The sequence below is a fragment of the Catharus ustulatus genome, chromosome 1 (assembly GCF_009819885.2).
Source record: "Catharus ustulatus isolate bCatUst1 chromosome 1, bCatUst1.pri.v2, whole genome shotgun sequence".
NCBI classification, from domain to species: domain Eukaryota; kingdom Metazoa; phylum Chordata; class Aves; order Passeriformes; family Turdidae; genus Catharus; species Catharus ustulatus.
Window position 1 is genome coordinate 111516558 of NC_046221.1, and position 22557 is coordinate 111539114.

The 22557-nt window shown below is 42.7% G+C and overlaps 1 protein-coding gene across 1 annotated transcript in view; it reads left to right on the forward strand.

Annotated features, from left to right (window-relative positions):
• Positions 1-11837: 11837 nt before the first annotated feature.
• The window catches only part of COLEC12 (collectin subfamily member 12), a 94844-nt gene continuing 84124 nt past the window's right edge, over positions 11838-22557 (forward strand). Inside the window, exon 1 of the mRNA XM_033077738.2 lies at positions 11838-11962. Coding sequence (XP_032933629.1) covers positions 11956-11962 — 7 coding nt within the window. The 5' untranslated portion in view covers positions 11838-11955. The remainder of the gene's footprint in view (positions 11963-22557) is intronic.

Consider the following 22557-nt stretch of genomic DNA (forward strand, 5'->3'; position numbering starts at 1 on the left):
GAGAAGCTGTGCATGTCCCATCCCTGGAAGTGTTCAAGGCCAGGTTGGATGAGGCTTTGAGCAGCCTGGTGTAGTGGAAGGTGTCCCTGCCAGTGGCAGGGGGTTGGAACTGGATGATATTTAATGTCCCTTCCAACCCAGACCATTCTGTGATTCTATGACTTTATGTTGAACACTTTTACTGAATTGGAGGCTGCACTTTCACGTCCCTTTTCTTCACCCCAAGGTTGCAAAAAGGTCATGAAGAGTTACCAGAAAACACTCTTAGTCACAAGGAGCTCATTCCCTGTAGGAGGGGGAAGTGAGAGGTGGCTACAGCTACGGCCAAGGCTCTGCTAGCTGAGCCTGTTTGCTGGCAGCAGCTCAGCAGTCCCTCTCAGGAAAGGTAATGCTTGTTCCTGTGGCCAGCAAACACAGCCAGTTCTCACCCTCATCCCACGAGGCACCGAGCTGCTGCTGAATCAGGGCTACACAAAGACCAACGAGCCCAACGGGAAAGGGCAGGGAAATGGAGACAGCTCACACTCATAAAATGAGAAACACAGAGTTAGAAGAATTACAGAGACTATAAAAATCCTCTGCACTTTGGAAGGTCCTTCTACCAGCAAAGCCTGGGAAGTCCTTTCCCCACAGTAATTCCTCCTCTGTGTCATCCAAACCTCAAATTCCTCTCTGGAAATGAATGTGGATGGGACTATATTTCCCTGTGGTTGCTGAATGACTCAAAAACTTTTCCCTCCCTTTTCCTGTGAGACTGAGGGGCCACATCAACTACCAGCAAAATTTTGTACTCTGCATTTTAGTTCTGTGAAAGAAGTAGCAGGGCCAACAGAACAGGAAAATTTGTTATAAGTTTGGTTCCAGCTTTCTTTAGTTGTAAACACAAATGTTATCAATGTGTAAAATAAAAGATAACATAAAGTTAGGCTGCTTGGCTGGATCAATGGAGGCTTGCAGAGGTGGACAGAAAGTGGCTCCATGACAAATGTCCTGTCTTTGGCACAACATACACTACTGCTCCTATGAGCTGAGCCAAGGCAAACTGCCTCAAAGCATCCTTGTTTGCCACAAATACCCCACTCCAAATGCACATTAACTTGGCCATATCTCCAGTAGGTTCTTCTTGGGACTTGTCTGGAAAAGTCAGGGGAGAGAAATCACAGCCAGGAGCAGCTTGTACTCTCCAAGTTGTACTCACTGCTGAATGTAGCAGCAGAGCAGCAGTGCCAGCAGCTGCGAGGCTGAGCAATGGCTGCTTTGCCTTTGTCTTCAACAACAAGGTGTCTCAGACCTTTATGCCTAGAAGTGATGGTCAGGGAGAGAGAAACTTTGAAAAAAAAAAAAGGAGAAAGAAGAAAGAACTGAGTCAGGGGTTCCTTGGGAAACTTTGATACTTTGATCTATGTTGATGGAACTAGACAGGGATTGTCCAAGAGCTCCAAAAGGTTCAAAGGATAGTGATTAATGATTCCTGCCACCTTGTCTGGTGACTAGTTACAAGCAAGATCTGTCCTATCTTATACCTTTATTCCTGATCTGAAGGAGGCACTTTAATTAAACCTGCAGATGAAACAGAACTGGGGAATGCTTTCACTAGGCTTGGAAGCAGTCCTGGATCTAGGCAGGCTGGAGGACTGGGACAACAGAAATATTTTGAAACTGAAGAGCAAGTACAGTTTTCTGCTCCTGGGATGGACCAACTTACTGGAATGGGACAGGCTGGGACTGTGAGCATGGGGAGCAGCTCCACAGGAGGGGCTGTGGAGGACAGCAAGCTGAACATGAACCAGAGGTGCACCCCAGCAGGTGCCAGCAGCTTCCTGCTGGGAGTCTGGGGAGAAGATGGAGCTGGGCTCTATACAACATTCCACCCTGGGAGGATGAGAGACAACAAGCATGAGCTGAAACAAGGGAGGTTAAGACAAGACATAAGAAGAAGCTTTTCTGGCCTGAGTGATCAGCGTGAGTCACACCCAAGCAGGAGTGCAGGTTACCCAGAGAGGCTGTGCAGTCTCTGCCTTGGAGCTTTCAAAATCCAAATGGGAAAAGCACTAAGCAACCTGGTCTGGTCCCACAGCTGACCCCACTTGGAACAGGAGGCTGGACCAGAGACATCCTCATGGCTCCCTCCAACATAAATGACTCTGTGATATAGTTTTGCTGTCCTAGTGGGTTTTGTTCCCTGATACTTTTGCATATATTTGGATATTCATTTCTTCAAAAGTACCTTGACTATGTTCATTTAATAAATTTAAAAATGGAACTTAGCAAGTATCTCAAGGGGGAAAAAAGGGAATGTTATAACCAGACCAGCTGCCTGTTACCAATTTTGAAGTATATTTTCTGAAATCTAATACAAAGCAAAAACCAGTAACACTCCAAAATTCAGAAAAATACATGGTAACAGAAGAAGCAAACTCTTCCATACTTAAACTTATAAACATCCCCCAGGAACAATGGTCAGGTGGTGCCTCTGGTGCCTTGTTTCATTTTCCTTCCTCATGAAAATGTTTTTCGCTTGTGGTGCCTGTGGCACATGGGCTGAACACAGTGCTGCTCCGTACTTCACATTTCTCCCTGCCCTTGCACTTATCCATTGTCCAAGAAACCCCAGAGATCTCCAACTCACAAGGGAAAAGTTTGAACAAACAGGTGTATGTATATACTTGTTCTGCAGTTCATGCTGATTTTGACAGATTTTGATCAAAAATTATTCTGTCAACAGGCATGCCTGGTTTCTTTCCATGAAGAAAACATCATTACAAATCACAGCATGAAAACTCCGCACTTCAAAGGGTTATTTTATAAATGTATGACAGAATTCTTTCCATCCCAAGCATCCCTGCAGGAACAAGAAAGCTGGTGAATAATGCGGAGCTTTGCTCCTGATCTCTGTGCTGTTCCCTTTCTGGGTGGCAGAGCTGGAGACCTCACTGAGCTCTGTCAGCCACAGCAGATGTGCTTCTGCTAGAGCAGGAGGGAGTTTTTTTTCAATCTCAATACTCTGCTGTAGCACCTGCACTGAAACAGGCTAATAACAGCACTTATTTGCCGAACTTTAAACTGAAATGTTTGGAATACCCTTTACACAAGACTCTGGAAGCCAGCTGCATGCTGAGCAGTCATCTTTAAAGCTGAGAAAAGAGGTCTGTTCTCTGCCTGGGGATGTCAGGGTGGCTGATGCTGAGCCTGGAAGCTAAACGCTGTAACTCATTGCTCAGCTGGGCTTGTAGGTAGTTTTATGTGGATCTGAGAGAGGTATGGACGCATGTGTTTCATTCCTCACAAATATCTCAAGTAGAGAAAATTACTTTTCTATTGTGGGAGAAGTCTTGTAAAGATTTCAAAAGACCTGACAGCCTGGAGTGACAGAAGAAAGATCAAAATCAGCTTGTTCCCCTGTGTCCTCTCCACAGATATCTCCAAACACATTTTGTGTTATGTCTTCCCTTTAAGAGGTTGCATGATAGATGAAAGATTAGAATCACTGGCCACCATGGTCATTCTTTCTGCATTCCTGAACCAGTTTTGGCCTTTCCTTAAAGTTACCCAATACTTTCCATTATAAGGACCTTATAGCCTTGCCAGAATTCAGTCATTCTAGCTGTAATTTCTCCTGCTGGCTGGATGCCTCTGGCTGATTTTGTTTGGACTTCTTTTGATAATTTTTTTGGAAAATTTTCAGTCATTTCCAAGAAAGAACCTAGGGGGAAAATGTATATATTGTTGTCTATGTCAAAAGCCTGTAGATGTTTTCCTTTAAAAACTCTCATTTCCCAGGCTTTGCATCACAATCCTGAAATCTGGTGGGTAGGTGATCTTTGTGTCTGGAATAACATTTTCTTTTTCTTAGTGGGAGTCTGCACAGCATAGAAGCAAGATGTCAACCCCAGATTTGTACAGTGAAGAAAACTTTAAGTCTTTTAAGAGTTCTACCTCACTTATGTAAAGGTCAGAGAAAAGACAGGGAAAAAGAAATTTCTGATTTTCAAAGCTGAAGCTAGAGAGCAAGAGTCTGGCTCTGACAGGCAGTGCCCATGTGATAGGAGCAACTACACTGGTTGAAGTGGAGGTAGTTTTCTTGTAGGCTGCACAGTGCTGTGATTTAGATTTGTGACCAAAACAGTGCAGGTAACACACCCATGTTTTTGCTGTTGCTGAGCAGTGCTTTCACAGCACCAAGGCCTTCTCTGTTTCTAGCCCTGCTGCCCCATGAGTAGGCTGGGAGTAGGCAAGGAGTAGGCAAGAGGCTGGGAGGGGACTGCTGACCCAAACTGCCCAGGGATATTTCACACCATATACATCATGCTCATCAATAAAACAAGGACTTTTTGTGCTTAGCTGCTGCTTGAAGGCTGACTGGGCACAGGACTGCTGGTGGGAGGTGATGAGTGATTGCCTTTGCATCAGTTGGGATCTTTTTTTCCCCATTCACTTATTAAATTGCCTTCATCTTGACCCATGAGTTTTTCTCACTTTTGGCTTTCCAACTCTCTCCCCCGTCTCTCTGGGGGAAAGTGAGTGAGCAACTGGGTGGGGGCTGAGCTGCCACCAGCTGGCCTCAACCCACCCCAGCAACTCACCAACATCCAGCTCATCCTGGTCTGTCACTATCCATGTTTTTCTCAGCCATCCTGACAGGAACCCCATGGCTTCATTTGCAGAAGGGCTGAGCACTGTCCCCTGACATGGAAGTCAGTGGGATGTAGCCTCAAGCTTGTAAACACTGTGCATGACTGGAGCTGGATTGCTGCTCTTCTGCAACCAGCAGCTCCCCTCATGTCCTCATGTCCCAGTCATCCACTCATGGGCTTTCACTCAGAGCCTTCCAGGGTTGCTCTTTGCACGTTTCACTTGCATGGAAAGATGGGAGAGAAAGGTCAGAGGCAGCACTGAGTGTAGCTGAGCCTTGTGGGGTTGTCACTAGGACCTTTAGCCAGGTTTGGAAAATGGAAAGTGCCCTCAGGTATACAGTGTGAACATCGACAACAACACTGGGTACCTTGACAAACCATTGCACTTGAAGTGATTCACTTCTTGGGAGAGAATAGCTTTAATCTTATTGTGGCTCAGTCCTATAAAATGGAGGTATTGATGCGCCTTATTGCTTGTAAAGCTTAATTAAGATTTGTGAAATGCTACCCTGACGACAGACATAGAGGAAACCAATAATTTTATCTTCAGAGAAGAGTGTGAATGTTGCAGTGGATGGGACCTATGAGTGAAGAAAAGATAAAATATTGAATGGGTGCTCCCTAAATTAGTTCAGTCCCCATTATAAACTAGTATCCATATGGATACCTCTTGTCAGTGGGAATATATGTCTTGTTAATAATTCAAACATAGGTTGGTATACTGAAGTCCCATGGGAAATCTTTCTCCTGGAATTTCCTGTCTTGTGAGTGCTGGATTTCACCACCTCAGTAATGTTTTTTGACCACAACTATTTGTGCATGCCTGACAAGATGAAAAAGCCATAGTATCTCTTCACAGCCTTCATTAATATTTCCAGTGAATATCTCATGCTCTATAATCTATCTGAAAGAAGACAGAAGCAGAACATCAGTTGCATCAGAAGCAACTGTTGATTATATGGTCTCAGAAGCAATGTATGAGGAACTATTTATCACTATCTTTTGGTACATTTGTTCCTTTTGAAGTCCATTTGCTGTAAAAAACCAAACCAAAACAAAACAAAAAAACCAACAAAAAACCACAATGTAAACCTTGTAAATGCTACTAAAAATACTAATCAGACTGGCCATCTTTTTTTTCAGTATATCCCAAAAAGCAAAACTTCAAGGGTTCAACATTCTCTATAAATATTAATTTACATAATTTACAGATGTGTTCAACATAGAGTGCAAAATATTTTGCAATTGCAGTCATGATGTTCCCTGATTTTCAAAGGGTTTTTTCTGTCCTTTTTGGGCCAAAGTCAGAGCTGAAGAGTTGTAATTTAATATTCCCCTGGACCTACTTACACCCACTTGTTGAAGCGTCAGGGAGTCCTAATGGGTGGAACTCACGGGCTGAGGAGCCAAAATACATTGCAATAATGTTAACTTAGTATAGGGAGGATTCACTGTACTTTTATTTGCTTTTCTTGCTATGATGCTCTCCTGTGACCAAGCAATATACAAGCCACACTCAGTCCCTGTTTGACTCTGAGGTCTGCACTGCCAGGCAAGTGGTCAGGAAGACCACATATGGTATTCCAGCGTCTGAGGAGACCCTGTGAGAAAGATGGAGAGGGACATTTTACAGGAGCACACAGTGACAGGACAAGGAGGAATGAGTTCAAACTGAGAGACAATAGGTTTAGATTAGATATTAGGAAATAATTCTTTACTGTGAGGGTGGTGAGGCACTGCAACAGATTTCCCAGAGAAATTGTGGATGTACCATCGCTGGGAGTGTTTAATGCCATGTTGGATAGAGCTCTGAGCAACCTGGTCCAGTGGAAGATGTCCTTGTCCACGCCAGGGGGGATCATCCCAGATGATCTTGGAAGTTCCTTCCAACCCAAGCCATTCTATGGTTGGATGATTGTATCAGGCATTTGGACTTACCATGTGAGCCTCTATTGACATAACCAGCAAATTCAGGGAGTGGCCACAGCTGAACCACACTGTTTTGGTGTCTGTAAGAAGTTTACATCGACTTCCACTCCCTCTAGTGCCAGGTGCCCTTAGGGAGACAGCTCTGTGCACCACTTTACTGTGGAAGAGGTAGCACAGCCAGACTGGAGCATGCCGAGCACACCCAGCTGAGCCCCAGGTGTGTGGCAGGTAATGCCAGCAGACTGATGTTTCCCTGGGCTGGCACACCTCAATTCTGGGTTCCTGCTGGCTTGCTCCCACTAAAGGTAGCTGTAACCTGAATGTCATTGGCATTTGGACATCTCTCAAAACATGGAGAGATTTTTGCTGCTTTCTATCAACATAAATCAAACTCTGGGCAGTATCATTTTGATATACCCCAGTTGAAGAGCTGACCTGGTTAGACCCCAGGCAATAAGAATCTATTCCTGAGGTAATCAGAATTATTTTTCTGTGTGTTGAAAGAAGCACATACTATGAGCAAACAAAATGTCATAAGTAATATATAAAAATCTGCTTCTGCAAGGATCCTAATAAAATTGGCACTAATTATTTGGTCTTGGTTTTACTGTCTTCAGCATTTAAGCACTCTAGCAGTAATGGAATTACTTTTCATTATGGAAATTTTGGAGTGCAAATGTCAAATATTTCATTGGTCTGGATATTAAGCAGATACAGCAGCTACAATTGTTTTACAAAAAACTGTGCAAGAAAATTGGTCTGTAAATTGCCAGAATAAAATTTCACAAACTTTCTGAACTGCAAACAATCTATCTTCATTCAAAATATGAACAAACACCACAATGATGTGTTTTAGCAAATATCAAAAATATGAAACAGTGATCTCTCAATCTCATCCGCAGATGACTGTAATAGCCTCACTTTTACTTGTATCCCAGCATTTTGCTTTTATTTAAATTTAGTGCAATGTGACTGTCCAGCCTATTCTAGAGTTGTCTTCCTTTTTTCCTTCCAAGATAAAAAGGTCACAGCAATTGAAAGACAAGAGAACTGGCACATGAGCCTTTGCATGATCAACATCCAAACCATGGCTAGAACAAGTCTGTATCTCTGAGTAATTCTGGCATACTGAAAAGACAACCAGGTGTTTTGTTGCTTTCAGAATCCCCCTCAGTCTCACAGTTAATCAAAAAATAGGAAAGGAAAAACAAAACCAACCTTGCTTGCCAGGGACAAGTCTAGATAACTAAATACTTTCAAATTATGATGCTAATTACCCAGATTAAGAAAAGGCTCATCTGCAGATTTAACAAAATTATTAGCAAATAACTTCACCATTTGTTCAGGATCATTTACAAACTCATTACCCAGATCCAAGGATAATGTCTTCACTCTGGGCACAGCTCCAAAATGGTCATTAACAACAATATGAAATTGCTGTGCAAAAAAAGATTTATCATTAAAATATGTTATAATACTCAACTCTTACTTTTCAAATGCACTTTTTGTATGTAACCCAAATGGTACTTACTTCAGACAAATGATCTTCCACATATGGTTCCCGTGTCACATGCAGTTCTCTTCAATGACGGACATGCATGCTTTTATTTTTTTCAGACATTTTTAAATTTAATTTTTCTGCCCTTCATATTGCCCTTGTTTTGTTCAGGCTATGAGAAAGGTGCTGATCAAAAGAGAGTGCCACACGTGCCTCTGTGTGCAAGGACCAAGGTTTCCAGTATCTCCAAGACTTGCCAAATAGCACAAGTTTTGTAGGTTAGGCTCAAGGAATGAGCCAGGTGAGGGTAATGGTCCGTTATGAAGTGGAATCAAAGTGAGCAAGAACTGAGCACATTACCTTGGGTTTAAATCACTTTAGCACACACACCCTACACAATTTATTCTAAAGTGCATACAGGGAGATTAAACACTGACATCTTTCTCTTTTGGATTACTGCTGAATTTGAACATGTTTTGCAGAGTAAAAGTCAGTGAGACCCATTATAAACAAACTTCCTTGATACTCAAGAGGAGACTGTAGCAAGAAAAAAAATAAACAATGCACATATGGTTGGGAAGTGCTTAAAGTCACACCATGCCATAGCAACTGCGAAGCACTTACTTGGGCACCTTTTTTCAGCATTTGATGAATAAATTGTAATAGTTCCATATAAACAAGCCATATTAAGGCAATATGTAAACATTTCTAAAGAAGAATGATTTGTTTAGATCCTTTAGTCCTTCTCTGAGTCTGGATCTGGCTGCAACATGGGATCGCTTTGTGACAGGCAGCCCGTTGTGGTAGTAAGCTGCTGTTACATTATTATTGTTGGATGAAAAAACAGGCCTCATAATTTATGTCCTGAGCTAGGGTAACAAAGAAACCCCTAGAATGAAACATTTCTGTGAAATTAGTTTCCCTAGAACGTGGTCTAAAGTTTCCTAAAAATAAAAGAATATGAAAACATGCTTGAAACTTTTTCTGAGAAGATGAGTGGTTTTCTGCAGAGAGGCAAAGTAACTGTGTTTGGCAAATTTCATCATAGATTTAAACGAAATTTGAAAAATATGAAAGAGTGTATAAAAAGCTAAAGTTTGTGAAGGCCTCTGAGTGGGCAACACAGTATTATGTTTCCTAGCACAATACAAACCTGTATTATGTAGTGTAGTGCCCCCCAAATATGTATGTATTCAGCTGAACATATACAATAATGTATATGCTCCATAATAGCAATTATCCACTGATATTCATTAAGTGTGCTTGATCAATTACTCCATCTCCATGATCCACCAACAATCTGTCTTCCCCTTCGTTAATCCCAGGCTTGCCAAGGGTGGTGATGGTGTCTAACACCTATACCTTCCTCTGGTGGACAGACATGGATTGGTGGGAAGGAAAGAAGAATGCTCACTTCAGAAACTAAAAGATAAAATACTTGGGTTTAAAGGAAAGATTTGACATATGAAACAGTTCATGAGTTTACTGCATTTCTTTACTAACACCAGATTTTTATAGCAGTATTAGCAGAAGCTCATCAGCCATTTAAATTAAGGTATTTTTACATATACTTTCTTACACATTCCTAACATACGTATAAGAAATCCGGTGTGGAATACAATTTACCTGATTAAAAGCCAATATAGAAGCTTACTCTGGAAAAAGTGTCCCACTGTGTTCACATATTAATAAATATTTTCAAGTCACAAGAATGAAGGTAGATCCCAAGCCTACAGAATCAATCATAAGCTCTATATGAATTCAAAATACTAGTAATTTTTATTTCAATTAATAAGGAACATATTTTCCTCAGATGCAGCAATTCACTCAACAGGCTCTGCAATTTTGGTTACTACCCTTCAGTTCATTAAGGTTACTGTATAAAAAGTCAGAAAAGTGTTGTCATTTACTGCTTTTGAGGAATTTTCTGAATTCCTGCACAGTCCTGCTCCTTCTACATCACCTGATGACACAGGTTTAAGGTGATGTTCTTTTTTCCTCATTTTTTTTAAGCATTCCTTCTGCATTGTGTTTTCAAATAAAAGTACCCTCCTATGGAGAAATGGGCTTCATTATTGCTTTCATCCAGTCAATGCAAAGTGATGGAAAGGTTTTTTTTTGGAAACATACTCATGGGTTTTGGACCAGAATTTCAATGACATTCAGTTTTGAAAACAGAATTTTATTGATTCTTTAAAATAAAAATTGTAAATTAACTTAGGAGCCTCACAACACCAAGTGAGCATGAGTGTGTCTCATAAACACTGTGGTCCTAATCCAACACTGCACTACAGGAACCCCTCAATTACCTCATGACTGTATTCAGATTTAAGTGTTTTACTCATGATATTCCAGTTAACTGCTAGAGTGTAAACTAAAAGCTGAGTCAAGTCTCTTTGATATCTGACCCCTGTTTTAAAGCAGCAAATGGCTACTGCAGCTGGTATTCCAATATTTTCATCAGTCCCAAACTAAAGGTACTGCCTCCAAATCAGTGAAACATGCTCAAGTTGATGTCAACTCAAGTAATCAGACCAACTGAAGGAATTCAGATTTCTGAATTTCTTCTTTCATTTTTGCTCTAGAATGACTACTTTCACTGGATTTAATCCTCCATTCCTTGCTGATATGAGATCATACTTGATAGGTTTCCAATTCTTTTTGACCTGGTGTTAAATTAGTACTGTGACCCTGAGCCATGAACCTTTCTGGTGGACACTGTGGTCCTTAATGGAGCTATAGACCCTCTGAAAAGACCATGTAGTATAATCATTTCTTTGGGCATCCCTACACTCAACAGGCTGTGATACCCCTAACTGCAAAGGCAAAATCGTGTGCATCTTCTCACTGCATCAGGAGGGACTCTGATGCCACCCCTACTTCGTTCATGCCCAGAACGAAGTGGTGCACATTGCACCTGCCCTGCCTCATCAGTACGATGTTAACACTCAAAGCTGGCTCATAAACATTTATCACCCTCTTCAATTGCCGAAAAATTGGTAGCTTTGCAGAAAAACAAACCATGCCATTCATGAAAACAGGAGCCTGGAAACGATCCCTTATTCCTGGCAACATCCAGAACTAGAAAAATAAAAGATGACTGGCCTGTATAGCCCTAATCCCACAAATATTTACACACACTCCCCAGTGCCTGTAGCGGCCCATTGAATCCAACGGGACTTCTCGTGGCGCTTCGTTCAGCACCAGGGTGAATTCCGCACATCCTGCAGCCGCTTCCCAGCAGCCAGCCATGCACCCCGCTGCAGGATCCGTGTGGCGTGTGAGGCACGCTGCTGCGGGGAGCCTGGAGAGCTCGCACCCACGAAGTCCCCGCACGGGCATCCTGAGTGCAGAGTCCGTTCTCCAGCCGGGAGCACCGCGTCCCGCTTGAGCCCTCCCGGTCACTGACGGGTGCCCTGTGACTCCCGGTCCGGGCTGCTCCCCACGGACAGCCCCTGCTGCCCACGGTCCCGTAGGACGAGGTGTGACACCCACGGGGTATGGCATCCACGGGGTGCGATACCCACGGGGTGTGACACTCACGGGGTGTGACACCCCCAGCCCCATCCCCCGGCGGGACCCCGAGCCCGCCCCCGCCGCCCGGCCCCGGCCGCGGCCCCTTCCCCGGGGCGGGGGGAGGGAGGCGGGGCCGGGCCGGGCTCCGCGGGGCTGGCGGCGAGGGCTGGGTGCCGCCGAGGAGCGAGGGCGAGCGGCAGCGGCCGGGGCTGCGCAGCAGGGCCCGCGGCGGGGGCATGGCCCGGCAGTAGCAGGAGCATGGCCCGGCAGTAGCAGGAGCATGGCCCGGCAGTAGGCAGGAGCGCTCCGCCGCCCGCCGCTCCCGGCGGCAGCCCCGCCGCGCCCCGTCCGTCCTATGCGACCCGCCCCGGCGCCAAGATGAAAGGTAGGGACGGGAGCGGGATGCCCGCTCCGCCGTGCCCGCACACGTGCGCCGGGCACCCCGCGATCGGCAGCACCGTGCGGGCACGGCGGGAGTGGCACAGGCTTTAGCAGGGGACACTGCGGGCAGGGCGCTCCGGGGAGGGTGTCCGGCGCCAGCCACAGGCAGCAGGGTGCTGGCAGGACGCGGTGCTGGCGGACACGGTGCGGGCAGGTGCGGGCAGGGCACGGCAGGCGGTGCCGGGAGAGGCAGAGCGGGGCTCTCGCCGCCTCCCCGGTGTCCGTCAGTGCGGTCCGGGACTGTGTCCCTGTGGGAGTGTGGGACTGTGTCCCGGCATGTGTGCTCTACCCCCAGCGCGGTTTCCCTCGGCACCCAAGTTTTATCTTCCCCCTCGCCGATGCCACCAGAAGAAGACTTGGGTTTCTCCCTGGTTGATTTGTTTACTTTTTGCCAGCGTTTTGCGATGTTCTTGGTGTTGCTTCTAAACATCTGGCAGTGATTAGGTGCCAGTAGAAGCTTAACTGGCTTGTGAAATGTATTTGGCGTATTTACCCTCTACATCCACCGACTGGAAAATTTTTGCTCTTTCCTTTGCATCTGTTCAAACTTGAAACTCTGTGTCTTTTTCTTTTTCTCTCTTTTTCTCCCTTCTCTTCTATTTTCAAATGGTTGGAACATTTGATCCTGTCCTACATAGCTGTGACTGAGAGGTATCACATAGTTTAAACTGAAATAAAGGAGCATATTGCCAAATTGCTACACTGTAACCTAGTAAAGATGTATGGGGGGTTGCAAGAAAGCCTTCTGTTTATGAAAATTGACAGTCTTACAGCAAAAGGCAGAGGCTTTACACACTGGGGAATACTTGCAATGAAAACATCAAAGGACATTATGGAAAGTTTAGAAGTTAGTTGGGACTTTGTGAGAGTTGAATCCAGTTTTTCTTCAGAGGCAAAAATAAGCTTAAGGAAAAGACATACATATATGAAAATTGCTTTTGGGCACCACTGTGCCTGTTCTTGGACAGAGTCTTATTCCAGATGCCAGGAGGCCAGTAAACCTCATGATAGTTACACTGAGTTTCCAGAGTCTAGGACACCAAATGATGTGATTATTTATTCACTTGCCAGAGTAGCTGCCTGAAGGGAGGAAAAACTTTTGGGGGGCATTTATTTTGCAAGCCCACACACACACACAATTTAAGTTACTTCTGACACTGTAGCATGGTGTCTCTCCAGGGCCCTGCAATATATTAAAAATAATGTATTTACAATATTCTTTATTTATAGGCTGCTAATGCCAAAAATTTTGTCATCAGCTGTAAGGGCAGGAACAAACCAAAACCATGGGGGGCTGGTAGCAGGTAGAACAAACCTGTGCCTGTTACCACTGAAAGCCTCACACTCCATTCTTTGGGGTTTTGGGGAGAGGCGGGATGCAAAGGACCAAGGATGGGAGTGGCATATACTGCGACTTGTGTCTCCTTCCCTTCTGCTTCCACTGCTCTTTACAAAGCAGAGCAGTGGCATTCAAAGGGAAGATGTAATTCCTGCTCCTGGGAGCGCTCGCTGGTGCCCCACACTCCATCAAGAGGGAGTGCTAGTCCTTACCATTTGGCTTCCCTAAGAGTAATCACAGCCATCTTATTTCTTTCCCCCAGAGAGTTACAGAAATCAGTAATAAAACATGCAAAGAAGAACACTTGAATGACTGTGCTAATAGCAAAAGAAAAGCATCAAACAAATCATCACATCGAGTGCTTTTGCCAGTGTTAGAGAAGTCAGAGTCAAACCCAATTTTGACTTGGTGATTTCCTTTTCTGGGTACAGACTTGGATTTTCATATTTTCTCTTTAAACTTGATGGTAGTGATAATTGTAGGACTGTAGAAGTTTGTATTGTTACACATTTTTCTCAATAAAAACAAAAAGATCTGTTGATTGCAGCTGTCTCTGTATCTACCCTCTCTAGAGAATGGAGGAATATCTAAATAATTACATCACTAAATATCTGTAAGGAATAAATTATATTTCCCATTGCTGGTGTTTGTAATGTGTTATGTTTTAAATCAGTAAAACAAATGGAAGTTTATGTTCAATATGCTGGCAGTTTTATTTCCAGCAAACTCTGAGCTCACAAACTTTGTCATATTTTTTAGCAATAATTCATGTGATTTATATAGGCATTTCACTGCTTTAGGGTCAGATTTATCTTTATCAAATGATACTTCTAAGTTATAGTTATGTATTGGGGTATGAAGGAGCACTCGTTGCCTGGGAAACAAATGAAAACAACTTCCTCATAGTCAAACACCACCACATGTTTGAAAACATTGGCCCTAATTTAAGACAGGGACAAGCATTGTTGAATTGGAGAACTTCTTCCCATAAACCTGCAATATATTTTGTAATTACTACTTTAAACTCTATCTGTAATCACTACAGTGATTACAGATAGAGTTTAAAGTGCTGGTGATAAGTATTTTCCTCTGAAATATGGGTACGGTTTGGATAACCACTCAATATTAATGCCCAAATTTAGGCAACAATGAAGTCAAGGTGGTAATTTTGGGGCTGTTGCTCCAGGATAGCAGAGAAGCTCCTAATTAATGATGCTCTAAGTAGTTTAGCTGCTTCTTTTCATTCCTCCTCCACTACCACCTCCTCCTCCTCCTCTGCCATCACAAGCACCTTGCAATGTACCACTTGTATAGCAGTGGTACTGGAGGACAATCTGGGATCCTGTGCTTGAGTATTGGGATGTGCTTGAGAGCTGGAATGCCACCAAATATTCTGTCTCATGCCGTTCCTCTAATTTGCTACAAAAAGATGCACGGGGGAGAAGCAGGTTTGCCCTTGGTTGTGTTGCACTGGAGCAGTGAAGCCTGCAGCACCTCGGGAGCAGCCTGGCCTGAGCACTGGCTGTTCTTAGCCTCGACCCCTTGTACCTCAAAGGCTAAGAACCCCTTGTAGCTCAGTGCACACTGAGATAAGAACACACTGAGCTCTTACAGAACGTGCCATTTTAGTTTACCCCAAGTTTGCCTCACACAGTGAACACTTTATCAGACAATTAATTAACCTATCAGCGTGCATTGCTGAAATTGTTCTTTTTGTGGGACTTAGAGCCTGGATGTAACCTGTACAATAGCAAAACCTGACTGTGCATGCAAGTTCAGTTATCTTTCTTGACTGCCTTGAAAAGCCTCAAATAATCTGTTTATATGATGTTCACCTTCTTGACAGGTTTTGTCTTTCTCTCTGTTTTGATGCACTGCTAATTTTAAAGAATAAAGGAATAAAAATTATAACTTCGTAACACTGCAGAAAAGTCTCTCTGTTTCTCTCTCTCTGTCCTTTGTGTGCACAAAATCAAATGAACAGTCATGTGCAAATAGGTCTTTCCTGGATAGAAACTTCAAACCAAGAATTTTAAAAAAAATCCAGTCCAGAGCATTTTGCAGAAGCCAGAAAGCATCTGAAAACCAAGGATTAGAAGTGGAGTGATCCAGTAACCTTTCCTTAGTCCATTTATAAGAGAGCTTATATGAATATAGTGACATAAACATGAAACATATGCAGGAGGTCTGAGTGGTGTGTGTTGGACATGTCACAGGACCCTACAGCAGAAGTTCAAAGGCACGAGCAGTTATAATAAATGTGTGATAAAACGCAGAACAAATCCTGAGCAATGCTACTATACAGTCGGTGATTGTCCTGAATTGATCGGTAGCACAGAGGATTTTAAACATATGGATGAGAAGGATGCAAGTGTGTGTCAAAGCATGTTCTTCTTAACAATACAGAGAAAAACAGAGCTATGAAATTATAGGATAAATCTGTAACTGCACAGATAGAAATATTGCTATATAACCACAAAGGATATTGAGCAGAATTAGCATATAAGCTATTCATGACAGAAGCATTTCCAGTAAGAACTTGTAATTGTTCAATTCTACTTTTCCCAGCCACACAGGACTAAGAATAGCATGGACAAACCTATCCCTATGAAGAAGGGAGCTGTTTAAAATCTCCTGTGACTCTTTATTTTCCCGCTTTGGATAATGTAGATTCATTTTAGACTGATTTTGCTACAGCTGAGGGCTGAACAGAGCTCTTTTTTTGTCACAACCACCAAACAGCTTACTTAGATCCACACTGAAAGATTTCCATGCCCAGAGGTTCAGACACTTCTGCCTGCTAGGATAAGGAGGGAAAGGTAATCTTGCAGAGAGATAGAGCTGATCAGGCCTTGCAGAGATAAAACAGAGTAAAATAAAGAGAGCTGAGTGAAATGTCAAGGATGAAAGCAGCTCAGTACTGCAAAGGATGCATACCCAGTTATCTTCAGCTTCACAAAACCTTCCTTATCCTGGGGTTCTGTATGTCAGAACAGAGAATCGCTCCTTCCAGCCTTCCCCCTTGGAAAGCAAAATAAAGACGCTTTTTACAAGGCATGGAAAGTGAACTTGATCCTCCTCATAATGTGAGTGTGGTCTGTGCGAATGAGGGAGCAACCTAAGATGAATTGTCTTTGGAGTTTGACCGCTTCCACCAGAAAGTGCAATCCCTTTTGGTGCATAAATTTGAGGTGCAGACTGGGACATCACTGGGGAACAAAGTGAATGAGTTATGGGAGGTAATAGAGACATTGTGTTGTTAGGAATGTGTATGCCACTTTAACACTGCTGTTAATTGCCTCCTCTGACATACAGACAGGGAGGCACGATTTTTCAGTGCACTAATGAAAACATATGTGTTTGCTCTTAAATCATTATTCTGAAATACGATATGATTTAAACTTTTAACTTCTAAGGTTGATCCTCCACATCATGCAGTTGCTCCTGACCCTGGTATGGTAATGATGCTCTGTGGTACTTATGGGCTAACAAGTTTTGTTCAAAACCAAAATTTACTGTCTTTATTTACCCCTATTTACTGTCTTCATCTTGTGCCTAAAGAGCAAAGCTAGAGTGATTATTGTTATACCTCTAAATTTCACAATCTTCTGTCTTTTTTTTGTGTGTTCTTAATGTAAGTGCTCACATTTTCTGGGCCCAGCAGTAGGGGAATAGATGAAGACAAGATAATAAAGTGCACCCATTTGTCATGATTATTGGTTTTGTTTGTTTTATGCATGTGTTAGGTGATGGGAGACACCATCCAAATCATAGGATAGTACCAAGGGAGGATCTCTGATCTGGAACATCACCTCTTTCAGTCAATAAGATAAGCAAATGAACTCCTACATCAGCAGTCTCGGTTGGATAGAGCTAAAGAAAAGCCTGGGTTTTGTTGCCAGAATCCAAGCTCAAACAGCATCCCAAAGGATGCTTTGGGATGCAGGGAGATGGGCTCTCTTCTAGGACTGCCTCAGCTGAACCTCTGCCATGGCTGCCTTAAAGAGCAGGTACTCTGCAAGTGCAGGATCTGTGTAATCCCTGTCCAAAGGAGTTTGCTGTGTGACAAGCCAGACAAAGGAAGGGGTGGATAATATGGGCACAACACACTAGCCAACAACACTGACCACTAGTGTGACATGTCAGCTTGGGATCCTGTCAGTCAGGAAGTGCTTTAAGTGTGGGGTAGGATTTTGTGAGGTAGGGCTTATCAAAAACAGAGGCAGAGAGAAAGACTTGACTATGGAAAGAGCCTATAAGGAAAAAAGTAGTGGAGAAGGGCAGAACAAGAGGACAAGTGAAATAAAGCATCTGTGAAGAGAGCTGGGAATGAGCAGCCCATTAGCACAACCAGGAGACTGTCCAGAATAATAGCTATGAAACCAGTGGAAAGCAATTAGACTGATGAAGTCATCAACATCTGAAGGCCACAGCTGCTTGGTGTGCTTCTGCTGGCTCCATTTCACCTCTAGGTCAGCAGTTTGGATACAGACCCAGTTAATAGTGAGCAAAAATGCATATAAATCTGGTGGCAGCTCAAAACACTTTTGAAATGTGATATGAGAAAGATATTGGTGTCGCTGTTCTTGTCTGCCTGAACAGTTGTTAATATTACAGGAACTTCACAAGGGGTGAGTTTTGCCTTTCAGTGAAAGTGCTGAGATGGAGAGAGCTGGCAGAAGCAGCTTTTTGAACACTGCAAGCAGTCTCTCATTAAGGAGTTTGTTAAACTTGTTACACAGTTCTGAGCAGAGTTCTTCCTCCATGCTGATTCATGGGTTAAAGAGTGGAATATTGTGATTTTCAACTTCTGGGCACAGGTTCCTTCCAAATGGTACAAGTAAAAATCTCTTCGTGATGATATTAGAATGATTTTATGGAGTTGCACAGGGATGTGGCTCTATAGTTCCCATTAAGCCAGTAGGAAAGGCAGGGCTCTAGCCATCAAGGCCCTTGAGAAAGAGAGATTTATTTTAGAGGAAACTCTTACACTGGATGTCATTTTTACTACAAATTAATCTTACAGTCTGAGTTCCCAGCCTGGTACTTAGGGGTAAGTTCTAATGTACCGTAATTTGAGTTTTCAGAGGGTTATAAAGGAACTTCTAAAATCTGAGCTGAAACTTGGCATGACAATTTTCAGCCCAGATTCTCTATTCTCTCCTGGAATATATTTTCCCAGATTTTGAGATGCAATGTAGAATATTGGTTTGTTTTCTTTATTTAAGACTTCAGACGAGGTCTTTAAACAAAGACTTTGTATCTGTGTTTTCAACACACAAGTGTTCTTGAAATTATTGGACACCACGTGTCTGCAGGCACCATATGACCCAGCATCTCTAATGGTTCTGGTTTGCCTTGTTAGTTAATTAGGTTAAAATGGCTGAGCAAGGTGTACTGTTAAAAGGATACAGCTGGACACGTACATTAGCAGCTTTCTTTAACACCTTCCATATGCCAACAATGACACCCATGAAAGGAAGGGGCTAAAATGGAAACAACTTCCCTAAAATCACCTTGCACCAAAGGTTCCTCAGATCTGGTGCCGTGGTTTTATGCCCTGTATTGTCTCAGGAAAGATTTAGCATCCATTTTGGCTCCAGGCCAACTCTTTCTTACTTGACCTCAGAGTGACTCAGAAGTGATCCATGATTAATTTATTTAAGATTTAAGAACAAGAACAAGAAATTAAACAGTTCTACTCCATAGATTTGCTTTGCCACTAGCAAATTAATCAAATGAGAGTCTAATTTGTTTTAGATTAAATGAATTCCCTCTGTTCGCTGTGTTAATCCCCAGCTGAACTGCTTTTTCATAATTCCCACTCCCCTGAAGCATTGTACTGTAACTTATTTAACTCTACAACTGTATTTACTAGAGGTGTTGCAGTAATAGGTTATCACTCGAGGGCAAGTGGAATTTGGCATTGGTACTCAATGAGGCATGGATATTGCCAAAATACCTCAAAGTTGGGGTTTTTTTAACTTTTTTGGACCAGAACTCTTACTTTGCACTGACTCCCTAAAATATGTGATGCATTGCTGCTCAGCCACAGTGAGACAGTGATTTGTAGCAGTTTGCTGTAAGCTCCCCATGGCAATCTGTTCTAGCATCCAAGGAGACTCTTGTAAACCCAATAAAACAGGAGATCTCCGGTGGCCCTTCCCCTACAGGGTTAAATACAATTGGTTGCTCACATATGTTTCTGTTCTGCCCAAAGTTCACCTTTTTTATGGACCTTCCTGCTGCCAGAGTTCTGTACAAGTCAGTGGAATATGAGACCAGATTTTAATGTTTCTTCACCTTTCATATTCTGGATTCCCTATCTTTTGGTTCACAACTGAGAGCTCAGTTGAGTATCTTATAACTAAGTTAGGACTGGTCTTCCCTATACTAAAGAGCTAATTCTTGTGACCAGGACATAACAACAAATTCTGCTTGTTTGTCTGCTTCAAGGAGGAGTCTGCCCTTCATGTTTTTCACCCATGAAAATAAGCCTTGCCTGCATATTAATGCATGTGTATGTAACAGAAATACTGCCTTCATTCCAGTCCTCTTTGTAACTGAGAAGGACTGGATTTAAACTAAAGAAAAATATTTCTAACTTAAGGCTTTCACAATGTCAAACAAACCCCTTCTACACCAGTTGCAGCCTCACTCAAGTACAGGCACCACTAATGTGAAAATGCAGAATTTCTGTTTCTAAGATCAGTCACTGGTGCTCAACGCTCATGAATTTCTGCCACAACAATTTCTGATGCTGCCTTTAAAAGCATAAGTCATTAAAACATACTGGAGGTGTTCACAATATTTACCTTTTTACTTGGTGTATATTTTCTTAACCTCTGTAATTCGTAACAGATCGCATTTTCATAGTTTTCACTAGAAAAGCTGTTAGCTTCTCAATGAAAACTTAGGTTCTCCTCTATTTTGCTGATGTGAAAATATCTGGAAGCTTTGAGATTTTTGTAGAACTTGTGACAAAATTTTAATATTTACAGCACTGGAACAGGGAGTTGAGTATCAAGTTTCTGCTGCCTCCAGTGAGGACAATACTGCTCAACAGGTATGGGAGGAGCACTCTGGCTTTGCCTTGGGACTTAAATTTATAGGCTTGTTTGCCAACTTAATTTTTAATACTTTAAATGCAGACTTCTTCTGAGGTAGGACTTTCAACCCATCTTAGTCTCTTTTTCCAAACTGTTGTAATTTCTGAATGTTTAGTCTAAGCTTGCTCTATTAATTTCTTCCATCTTTATTTTCCTTAAACTTGTTACATTACAGTTAATATTGTAAAGTACTATACTTGCACATGATTTCAGCAAAGTTGCGGTTGTGACTGAAAGAACATTGAGCTTTATCTGTTAATTTTCTTAGACTTCCCCTAAAATCATATTGACTGCCCCTTGCAAAATAACTCACAGAGATGATGTTTGAGATTTTTGTGATCAGGGAGACGAGTCACCACTTGACATACTTGTCCTTGCCTGTCCCCACTTCTTTGTTTCAAATATCACAAGTGCTCCTCAAAATTGAATAATGAATAATTAGAATGTATTCAAAGCTTAAGGAAAAACCATCCCTAGAATGAATAACATTTAGCATTGCAAATACTGAAAAGCACACACACACACACATATATATATTTAAAAGTGTATGTGTGCATAGAAATGTATAAGATGTTAATATATAAATGTGTTGCATATACTGAAATAGCCAAAGAAACAAAAATGTGATCAAAGTTGTAAAAGCCAACGCTGTTGGTCTAAGCATGAAGAACAAGAAAACTAGGGAAGAGGCTATCAGCCTGGGAGGAAGATGTGGTGTGGGATGAAGCTGCAGGATTTAAAGGTGGCCTGGCTGTATACACCAGATAGGGATGGGATAAGCCAGGTTACACTCCTGAGAAACAAAGGAGGTGATTGTGTTGCAGCCTGATAGCAGGAGAGGGCAGGAAGCTAAAGTCTCTGGAGCTGTTATCTTGTTTTGTGCAGCATTTTATCTTTTGTGCAAGATGGGGAGATCTTTCCTGAGTGACTCTCTGCTGGGATGAGAAGTTGGTTGTTGAGTGTTTATGGTTTATTAGTATTTGTTGTGTTTAGCAGGAGAACTTTGTCTTCAGACAACATTTGGGACAATTGTGAGGGTTTGTTTGGTTTGGCTTTTTTGAAGGTTTCCTTCTGTCTTCAAAACCAGGATTTGTTTGTTGTGCCTCAGGAGCATCCACTTCCACTTCTTAAATGCACATCTGAATTGGGGGTCTAGCTAAAGATATGGACAGGAGTGCTGCTGACAGTAATCAAAATGTCTTACCTGATGAAGAATATGTTTTAGCAGTTTATTGTCTGAGTAAAGGGGGTTATTTTGCAAAATGATGCGTTTCATGGACTGCTGCTGCTTCAGGCAAAGTCTCCTTCAGACTTCTGTGTGTGGCACCTCACAGGTCAGAAGAAAAAAGTCAGATTTCCTGCTGGGAACATGCATGCAAATCGTTTAAGCTTTGCTAAGCCTGGATGCAGACTGTATCTTTACCTTTGAATTCATCCCCCCAAGGCTCTGTGCTGTCCCAAGTTAGCTGTGGCACCAGTTAGCCCAGTTTCATGATGCAGAGCAGCCCAATCATGTGCAGTAAGTCTGTGGGCAAAAAAGGTCTAACTAGACACAGACTTCTCACTCCATCACACACATTTATCTGCTTTGAGCTTGCTGTTCCTCCACTAGTCATTAAGTGTTCCCTCTGGGAGATACAGGAGCAGGAGAAGAACAGCCTGGGCTGTGCTGCCCTCCCCGCAGCTGATGCAGAGGCTGGTGCTGGTGACGAGGCAGAGCTTTTGCCTTTCCTGACTCAGCAGAATGAGGGGATGTCTTGGCGGAAGGAGGCTGAACACACGGACACAAACGTGTTCTTTTTTTAAAAAAAGTCATGGGTGTATTTTTTTTTTTTTTTCTTTTTTTTGCTGATGACAGCATTTTCCTTCGCTGATGGAAGGAAATGGAAAGAAACTCAGCTTCTGACAAAATTACCTTGTGATTATTAGCATATTACTGCTTAGTTACTGTAAAGATGAGAACAAAAGGCATGATGGAATCATTGAATGATAGAACAGCCTGAGCTGGAAGGGACCCTCAAGGATCATCAAATCCAACTCCTGTCCCTGCACAGGCCAGCCCCAGAATCACACTCTAAGTGCACTGAATCT